Source organism: Panulirus ornatus, chromosome 61 (genome assembly GCF_036320965.1).
Source record: "Panulirus ornatus isolate Po-2019 chromosome 61, ASM3632096v1, whole genome shotgun sequence".
Lineage (NCBI taxonomy): Eukaryota > Metazoa > Arthropoda > Malacostraca > Decapoda > Palinuridae > Panulirus > Panulirus ornatus.
Genome location: NC_092284.1, coordinates 810,130 through 821,205, shown reverse-complemented (window position 1 = coordinate 821,205; position 11,076 = coordinate 810,130). Strand labels below are relative to the sequence as shown.

Sequence of the window (11,076 nt, the reverse complement as noted above, 5' to 3'; positions counted from 1 at the left end):
CCACAACACATTAACAACCCACCTCACAACCACATTAACAACCCATCTCACAACCACAACACATTAACAACCCACCTCACAACCACATTAACAACCCCTCACAACCACAACACATTAACAACCCACCTCACAACCACAACAACACATTAACAACCCACCTCACAACCACAACAACACATTAACAACCCACCTCAACCCTCCTCCCGCCACCACAACACATTAACAACCCACCTCACAACCATCCTCACAACCACAACACATTAACAACCCACCTCACAACCCTCCTCACAACCACAACACATTAACAACCCACCTCACAACCCACCACCACAACACATTAACAACCCACCTCAACCCACCACCTCACAACCACAACACATTAACAACCCACCTCACAACCACAACACATTAACAACCCACCTCACAACCACAACACATTAACAACCCACCTCATAACCACAACACATTAACAACCCACCTCACAACCCTCCTCCTCACAACCACAACACATTAACAACCCACCTCACAACCCACCACCTCACAACCACAACACATTAACAACCCACCTCACAACCCTCCTCCTCACAACCACAACACATTAACAACCCACCTCACAACCACAACACATTAACAACCCACCTCACAACCCTTCTCCCGCCACAACACATTAACAACCCACCTCACAACCCTTCTCCCGCCACAACACATTAACAACCCACCTCAACCCACCTCAACCACAACACATTAACAACCCACCTCAACCACAACACATTAACAACCCACCTCAACCACAACACATTAACAACCCACCTCAACCACAACACATTAACAACCCACCTCACAACCCTCCTCCTCACAACCACAACACATTAACAACCCACCTCACAACCACAACACATTAACAACCCACCTCAACCACAACACATTAACAACCCACCTCACAACCCTCCTCCTCACAACCACAACACATTAACAACCCACCTCACAACCACAACACATTAACAACCCACCTCCCGCCACTACAACACATTAACTACCCACCTCACAACCACATTAACAACCCACCACAACACATTAACAACCCACCTCACAACCCTCCTCCCCCCACCACCACAACACATTAACAACAACTTACAACTCCTCATGTGGTTATATCATGGTCGCTGGATATTATTCTTGTGTTCTCTGGGAAAAATGATCAATTCTTTCGGGTCGTTTCTTCCCTGCGGTCATCTTCACTACACACATAACGGATTCCGGGAAATAATTTCGTTATATATTTCGTTATATATTTATTTCGTTATATTTGATGACAAGAGAAACCGTTCATAACCTTGTGTGATGTAGTAATAGTGGACACAACACACACACACACACACACACACGCCACCATCATAAGGGTGAAAGTTACAACATGTTGTTGTGATCATTGAGCCTTGATGACAATACCGTCTCCACATTGCCAGGGATGGCTCAATAGATATGTGTCCTAACTACATATATATATGTGTCCTAACTACACATATACACCGTCTACCTCTGTGTTGTTGTACATATTAAACACATATCTACGTTCCTATGAGTCCACGGGGGAAATGAAACACGAAAAGTTCCCAAGTGCACTTTCATGTAATAATCACATCATCATCAGGGGAGACACAAGAGAGAAATATAACAGTCAGTTGATATATAACGAAGAGACGAAGCTAGGACTTAGCTTCGTCTCTTCGTTGTATATCAACTGTTATATTTCCTGTGTCTCCCCTGATGATGTGATTATTACACGAAAGTGCACTTGGGAACTTTTCGTGTTTCATTTCCCCCGTGGACTCATAGCAATATCTACGTGTGTTGTATACAGATACATCATGACACATATACATGTAGTGAACACATAGGGAAATATGTTAACAGTAAACATACATTATGTACCAGACAATAACATAACACAACTGAAGGTTAGGTTACATATTACACGTGGTCACGCCGTTATGTTACATATTAGTACACGTGGTCACGCCGATATGTTACATATTATTACACGTGGTCACGCCGTTATGTTACATGTTACACGTGGTCACGCCGATATGTTACATATTATTACACGTGGTCACGCCGTTATGTTACATATTAGTACACGTGGTCACGCCGTTATGTTACATATTATTACACGTGGTCACGCCGTTATGTTACATATTAGTACACGTGGTCACGCCGTTATGTTACATATTATTACACGTGGTCACGCCGTTATGTTACATATTAGTACACGTGGTCAGACGGAGGTTATATTATTACACGTGGTCACGCGGTTATTACATGTTATTACACGTGGTCACGCCGTTATGTTACATATTAGTACACGTGGTCACGCCGTTATGTTACATATTAGTACACGTGGTCACGCCGTTATGTTACATATTAGTACACGTGGTCACGCCGTTATGTTACATATTAGTACACGTGGTCACGCCGTTATGTTACATATTACACATGGTCACGCCGTTATGTTACATATTAGTACACGTGGTCACGCGGAGGTTGTTACATATTAGTACACGTGGTCACGCGAGGTTGTTACATATTAGTACACGTGGTCACGCCGTTATGTTACATATTAGTACACGTGGTCACGCCGTTATGTTACATATTATTACATGTGGTCAGACGGAGGTTATATTATTACACGTGGTCACGTCGTTATGTTACATATTAGTACACGTGGTCACGCCGTTATGTTACATATTAGTACACGTGGTCACGCCGTTATGTTACATAATATTACACGTGGTCAGACGGAGGTTATATTATTACACGTGGTCACGCGGTTATTACATGTTATTACACGTGGTCAGACGGAGGTTATATTAGTACACGTGGTCACGCGGTTATTACATGTTATTACACGTGGTCAGACGGAGGTTATTACACGTGGTGGTGAGTGGGCGCGGTGACCACGTGTGTGTGCTGAACATGTCGCTGGCTGGCTGAACATGAGAGTGAAAGTGTGAGCTGTGTGTACAACCCACCACCACCACCTGCTGGCGCCACAACACCAGGTTGTAATGGTTGTAGATGTATAACCGGCAACTACAGGTTGTAGCACTGCACCGGGTGGAGGGTCCACACACACACACACACACCAGGCAGATGGTGTTCGATCTGTGGCGCTGGTCATGGCTAGTGGTATAACCACACACTTTACACTCGAGCTATTACTACTATTAAGTTACTTAAGTATATTACTAGTATTAAGTTACTTAAGTATATTAGTAGTATTAAGTTACTTATGTTACGTATATATATATAACTTTTCGCTCAAGATAACACAAACAGAGCAGACATAACCGTTTTATTTGGGGATAAACAAAGTATAAACAATGAAGTTGATGATATTTAAGTATAACAACGCACAAGGCAATTAACTAGCTCGTTGGGTTGTTCCTGGATGACCTCAGTCGTTAAATATTCAATATTACGTTTCAGGTAACGTTGTGCGTTTCAGTGGTGTTTAACTGTGCGTTTCAGTGGTGTTTTCTGAAGTTTGTGTCATTATATAACCAAGACTGGTGTTATCATACGTGTCACATACATGTCTTGGTGGTTGTTAGTGACTGCAATATATCGTCGAGGTCAAGACGTGGTCAGGGAGGCCAGGTTTCCGGCCTGTGGCTCCGGCCATCATAGGTCATGACGTCACGATGGCGCGTCATAGTGACGTCACCACGCCAACAAGAAATGTCGCCCGCTCGAATTTTTTTTTGAATTTTTTTTTTTTTTTTTAACGTATTTTCCCCCGTGAGGCGACGCGTCCTGCACCTCCCTCCCTCCACTTACCTTGTGAGTCTCCTGGGGTCGAGCTACACACACACAAACACTTGAATACTTCCATATTAACACTCACTTGTGATGAAGAGGAGTGAGATAATGGTGAAACGCACAGTTGGCGACGCTGCTCGCGTTGTTGCCACATCACAAGCGTCCATGGTTGTAATATTGTTTATCCCGTGGCGGAGAGGGTTGTTGTTGTTGTTGTTGTTGTGGCGGAGGGAGGAGTGAGCGGTATGGAGGTACAGGCCAGCACGGTCGGTGCCCGGGCTATCACTGGCACAGCCACCGTGTCCGCGCTACAATATACCCTCCTCCACACCCCCCCCCCACACACACCCCCCCCCACACACACACACACCCCGTACATCACTGACCTACACACACACACACACACACACACACACACACACGTATGTACGAACACGCGTACCGGGGCTGTGCTGACCCAGTGTCACGTAGACAGTGATGCAACCTGACCTAACCTACACCTCGCATGTAACAACACACACACACACACACACACATACACACACACACACACACACACGTTTATGTACACATACACACGTACTGGAGTCCTACATACACACAGACACACACACACACGTATATGTACACATACACACGTACTGGAGTCCTACATACACACACACACACACGTTTATGTACACATACACACGTACTGGAGTCCTACATACACACAGACACACACACACACGTTTATGTACACATACACACGTACTGGAGTCCTACATACACACAGACACACACACACACGTTTATGTACACATACACACGTACTGAAGTCCTACATACACACACACACACACACACACACACGTTTATGTACACATACACACGTACTGGAGTCCTACATACACACACACACACACACGTTTATGTACACATACACACGTGCTGGAGTCCTACATACACACAGACACACACACACACACGTTTATGTACACATACACACGTACTGGAGTCCTACATACACACAGACACACACACACACGTTTATGTACACATACACACGTGCTGGAGTCCTACATACACACAGACACACACACACACGTTTATGTACACATACACACGTGCTGGAGTCCTACATACACACAGACACACACACACACGTTTATGTACACATACACACGTACTGGAGTCCTACACACACACACACACACACGTTTATGTACACATACACACGTACTGGAGTCCTACACACACACACACACACACACACACACACACACACACGTTTATGTACACATACACACGTACTGAAGTCCTACATACACACAGACACACACACACACACACGTGTGAACTAGTAGTCACGTGATGCCACGCTCCTTGTGTGTCAATGTGTACATAGATGTGTGTGTACGTGTGTGTGTACGTGTGTGTGTGTGTGTGTGTGTGTGTGTGTACTGAGGATTGGTAGTAGTGGAAGAACCACTTTCCCTAGCCCAACCTGACACCTGCTCCACACCCGCCTCTCTCTCTCTCTCTCTCTCTCTCTCTCTCTCTCTCTCTCTCTCTCTCTCTCTCTCTCTCTCTCTCTCTCTCTCTCTCTCTATTTCAATCGTCGTTCGGTTTCTCATAATTTCAGTCCTAATCATTCTATCTTCAGAAGTTGTGACATGGTAAATAGTGTATTTTGCTACATTATCTACATTAACTTCACTAATTATTACACACTAAACACTTTGTTCCATTTATTCTTCATAACTCCATAAGTTACCCACTTGTTACACATTTTCTTTGTTGCACAATTTGCCGAAAGACACATTTTCTATGGCAGTCATTCGATTTTCTATCATTTAAGTTCATATATTTAATTTTGCCCATATTTATCCAATCTTCCCATTCGTAAAACATCTTTTTATTTTGATTTTCCAAATATTTATTTTCTTAAGCAATTGGTTTTCTGTAAACAATGTTCCATGGTCCATCTTGGTCAGTTATATTCATATATATTTTTCTTTATTTCTTTATTAGCTTTCGTTATCCATGACATGAGTCAGCCATGGTTTTTATGATTCACCTTTCTCTTAATTTTCTATCTTCATCATCCATGACACTTTCATAACCTGGACACATCTTGATCATATACATGGCTGTCTCTCATCTAATGTTGTGATTACAATTTAACAACTTACCATCATCTCTCACCATCAACTTAACAAGTCTTGCAAATAAGTTATTTCTCTCTCTCTCTCTCTCTCTCTCTCTCTCTCTCTCTCTCTCTCTCTCTCTCTCTCTCTCTCTCTCTCTCTCTCTCTCTCTCTCTCTCTCTCTTGCCATTTATAACTCACAACTCAAGGATCAGTTGTGGTATGAACACCAGAAGTAAACACTCACAAAACACCTTCACTGTCATTATTATTGTTGTATAAACAATACATTATAATCACGTCTGCTATCACTAACCTACGGTATAAATACAACTTGTTATTATTTATATTATCATACATATTATTGATATTATCATATAAATATTCAATGTTGTACTTTGTGAGGTTATTTCACACAGTTCTGTGACTATAATACAGTATTTGATGATGTATAACAAGAGTGTAGACATAACTGATAATTATCATATAAATTATGATTTATATTATCAATGTATATACATTAGACTTCGCCTCGCCCACATCAGACACTATGGTCGCCATGTTCATCCCGAGATCGCCTCCTTTTTTTGTCAATTATTTACCTTCGCCATGCCATGCCATCTTCCCCGTCTTGCCAGCCAAGTTAACAAGTGATCATGTTGACTACACATCAATGTTCTTTCTGGTATCAGTTTGGATTAGATGGTTTTAAACTGTGGTTCTGTGTTGCTACCAGTATCACTCATGGTTTACATTTCATGTTTGTTTATTTTTTGTTTGTGTCGTAAAACTGACCCATTCCTTCATCATTGCTTGTATGGCTGGTCCAGGGAACCACTACATCCATCCCGCCATTCACTTTCCCAAAATAGTGTACAAATGTAAACCATGTCAGTGTGTGTTCCCATGTTTGTTACACACACACACACACACACACACACACGCCTCCATGGTGTACCCTATGCCTTGTGTTGTTCTATTTGGTTTACCTTACCTTTACCTACGCTTACCTTAGGTAAGGTTATTATTACATTAGTTTACCTTACGTTAGGTTATTCATTGTTACAATAGTTTACCTTAGTTTAGGTTAAATTAGGTTGTTAGATATTACATTGGTTCACCTTAGGTTAGTTTACTGTGGTTGTTATTAGGTTTAATTATGTGTAGTTAGGCTTCAATTGGTGGCTAGAGATTAGGTTTGATGACGTTGTTGTTGTTGTTGTTGTTGGTATTACAACCTGGCCCACCATAGCCCACATGGTGGGTTGGTCAGGTTAGGTTACATCTCAGTAAGTCGTAATGAGGGAGGTTTACACTCGGTGTTGACTATCTTAGATGGTACAAGGTTAGGCTACAGTGGGTTGGTAAGGGTGGGTCAACCCTCCCCCCCACCCAGGGTGGGTGAGGGCTGGGCCAGGCAGACCCCACCGACCCACCCCCAAGGTTAGGGTGGGTCTCGACCCACACACACACACACATAATACACCAGTGAAAGTCCAGCTGTAGGACGAGGCTAACACACACTGGAACAGACTTACTACTTGACCACACAAGGTCACCAAGGCTACAACAAAACAACAACAACAACAACAACCATCTATGATGGTTAGAGCATCACAACCTCACAATATATGAGTGTATGACCCAAGTGGTTTGGTGACAACCCATTATATAATATGCATTGAGACCGGTGTACGTTAACCTAAATTGAACAATAACAGTTTATGTTCATCTGTAACAACGATTATATAAACATGTATGTACACAACTGACCTTGTTTACATAGTTATGACCTGTAGGTAATTAAGAACGATTGTTAATAGTTAATGGCAACGCGTCCCTCCTCCCACTGTTGCCTCGCCCACACATTTCCTGTCATCCAGCCTGCCATGTCTAACGACCTATTTCGCTTGTCTAACCATTTTTCTGTGGAACTCACGCCCACATGTAGGTTACCAGAACCATCAGGCAGTACCATACACTCGGGTCCAGATGTATGGTACTCCAGCATGGACCAACGAAGGCCCACAAGTTGTTCAGTGAATACAAAAATAATGTCTAATGAGTCTTTCTTACATGGGTAGGTTGACTTAGACAGACAATAATATGTTGTGGGTTTGATATTATTAGTAAAATACAAAATTCGTCTATACTATTAACAATATGAAGGCATCAGGATAACTATATATAAATATTAAAACCTTAATATCATTAAATATAAGTTTAATTTGGATTCTAGTCATCATCAGGTTCATAAAAAGCATCCAAACATGTACAGTTGTCATATTATATAATACAGTTACTACTTCATTATGACACAGAATAATACACGGAAACTGAAAAGTAAATAATCATAACAATTTGCATGATGCTTGTATGTCATCATGTGTCACACAACATGTGTAACATTATATGTAAATGTTGGACTGGAACACCTGTGGAGAATGTGGGGTCCACATCTTGCTCATGTTTCTACGTATGTTTGATCTCTCTCTCTCTCTCTCTCTCTCTCTCTCTCTCTCTCTCTCTCTCTCTCTCTCTCTCTCTCTCTCTTGGTGGCTTCCTGCACATAACTGATGGTTTATCTCAAATGATGAGCCACGTCAACACAAGAACAACTCTTCTTCTTTCGCAACTTTATTAACTTTCTTTTTGACTTGCTGAGCGACGGAACGCGACAAATTTCTTCGAATTTTGCCCTTCCCTTCCCACACCCAACTTACAGGAAAGGTGGACGTGCTGTGGCTCTCCTCCCACACACTGACATAGGATGAAACCACATCATATATAATCGTGGAGAACAATTACGCCATTTTACATATATTCATTTCCCTGCTACTGATCGCAGCGCAGTCTTGAAGTCGTAGACGTATCATTCATAGCCAGGCCACATAATAGATTCTACATAAAACGTCTGAGTGTTATTACAACCAAGATATATACATATATTTCTCTCCCTGTCACAACTCAGCTATTACCACCCATATACATTTCTGTTCTCCAAACATATTCTGGGAACTAGAACATTGATGGTGTAGCCAAACTCATATAAACAAATGACCAATAGAGATGAACAATGTATATATATATATATATATATATATATATATATATATATATATATATATATATATATATATATTTCATATTTCGCCCAGCCCATCACCCATGTTCAGTTTTGCTGTGGTTCACAACTTATTGGTACAGAGGAAAACATGGTATAGCACTGTTTACACAAACTGTTGCAATACTGGTTATTGGTCCCTGCCATAACCAGCCACATGCAACCTAACCTACACTGATATTATTTAGAAACACACACACACACACACACACACATATATATATATATGTTTCCTTGCGCTACCTCGCAAACGCGGGAGACAGCGACAAAGTATAATAAAAAAATATAAATATATATATATATATATATATATATATAAATATATATATATATATATATATATATATATATATATATATATATATATATATATATATATATATATATATATGGGAGCGGGGGGCTGGAAATCCTTCCCTCTTGTTTTTTTTTTATTTTCCAAAAGAAGGAACAGAGAAGGGAGCCAGGTGAGGATATTCCCTCAGAGGCCCAGTCCTCTGTTCTTAACGCTACCTTGCTAACGCAGGAAATGGCGAATAGTTTGAAAAAAAAAAAAAAAAAAAAATATATATATATATATATATATATATATATGTATATATATATATATATATATATATATATATATATATATATATATATATATATACATAGAAAGTTTTGACCATGTGTCACGTCACAGTGGAAAAAAAATATGGTTTGACCTACATAATCACCAAGACATAACTACGCTTAAAACTTAGTTAAGGATTGTGGAGGGGGATGGTAAACTTAGGATTGTGGAGGGGGGATGGTAAACTTAGGATTGTGTAGGGGGGATGGTAAACTTAGGATTGTGGAGGGGGGATGGTAAACTTAGGATTGTGTAGGGGGGATGGTAAACTTAGGATTGTGTAGGGGGGATGGTAAACTTAGGATTGTGGAGGGGGGATGGTAAACTTAGGATTGTGGAGGGGGGATGGTAAACTTAGGATTGTGGAGGGGGATGGTAAACTTAGGATTGTGGAGGGGGGATGGTAAACTTAGGATTGTGTAGGGGGGATGGTAAACTTAGGATTGTGTAGGGGGGATGGTAAACTTAGGATTGTGGAGGGGGGATGGTAAACTTAGGATTGTGTAGGGGGATGGTAAACTTAGGATTGTGGAGGGGGGATGGTAAACTTAGGATTGTGTAGGGGGGATGGTAAACTTAGGATTGTGTAGGGGGGATGGTAAACTTTGGATTGTGTAGGGGGGATGGTAAACTTTGGATTGTGTAGGGGGGATGGTAAACTTTGGATTGTGTAGGGGGGATGGTAAACTTAGGATTGTGTAGGGGGGATTGTAAACTTGGGTAAGGATTGTGTAGGGGGGATGGTAAACTTAGGTAAGGATTGTGTAGGGGGGATGGTAAACTTAGGTAAGGATTGTGTAGGGGGGATGGTAAACTTAGGTAAGGATTGTGTAGGGGGGATTGTAAACTTGGGTAAGGATTGTGTAGGGGGGATGGTAAACTTAGGTAAGGATTGTGTAGGGGGGATTGTAAACTTGGGTAAGGATTGTGTAGGGGGGATGGTAAACTTAGGTAAGGATTGTGTAGGGGGGGATGGTAAACTTGGGTAAGGATTGTGTAGGGGGGATGGTAAACTTAGGTAAGGATTGTGTAGGGGGGGATGGTACTGCTGCATGTAGCCTCCACGTGTTTATCTAAGTTATTAAGTCAGTTTGTGCCTCATGTACCACATGATCAACACAACTGCGCAATTATGAATGGCCAATTGGGGTCCACCGGGTGGGTGGTTAACCCCTCCTCCCCCCTCTCCCCCTCGTCAAGTTTCTCCTCTGATCTACTTCCTACACCACAGGTTGCCTAGTGTACTTCCTACATCACAGGTTGCCTAGTGTACTTCCTACACCACAGGTTGCCTAGTGTACTTCCTACACCACAGGTTGCCTAGTGTACTTCCTACACCACAGGTTGCCTAGTGTACTTCCTACACCACAGGTTGCCTAGTGTACTTCCTA

General features: G+C 41.7%; 1 protein-coding gene across 1 annotated transcript in view; it reads right to left on the bottom strand.

Annotated features, from left to right (window-relative positions):
• The window catches only part of LOC139767471 (serine protease 33-like), a 21,515-nt gene extending 17,394 nt beyond the window's left edge, over positions 1-4,121 (bottom strand). The window contains exon 1 of the mRNA XM_071696887.1: positions 3,905-4,121. Coding sequence (XP_071552988.1) covers positions 3,905-3,986 — 82 coding nt within the window. The 5' untranslated portion in view covers positions 3,987-4,121. The remainder of the gene's footprint in view (positions 1-3,904) is intronic.
• Between the last annotated feature and the right edge of the window lie 6,955 nt (positions 4,122-11,076).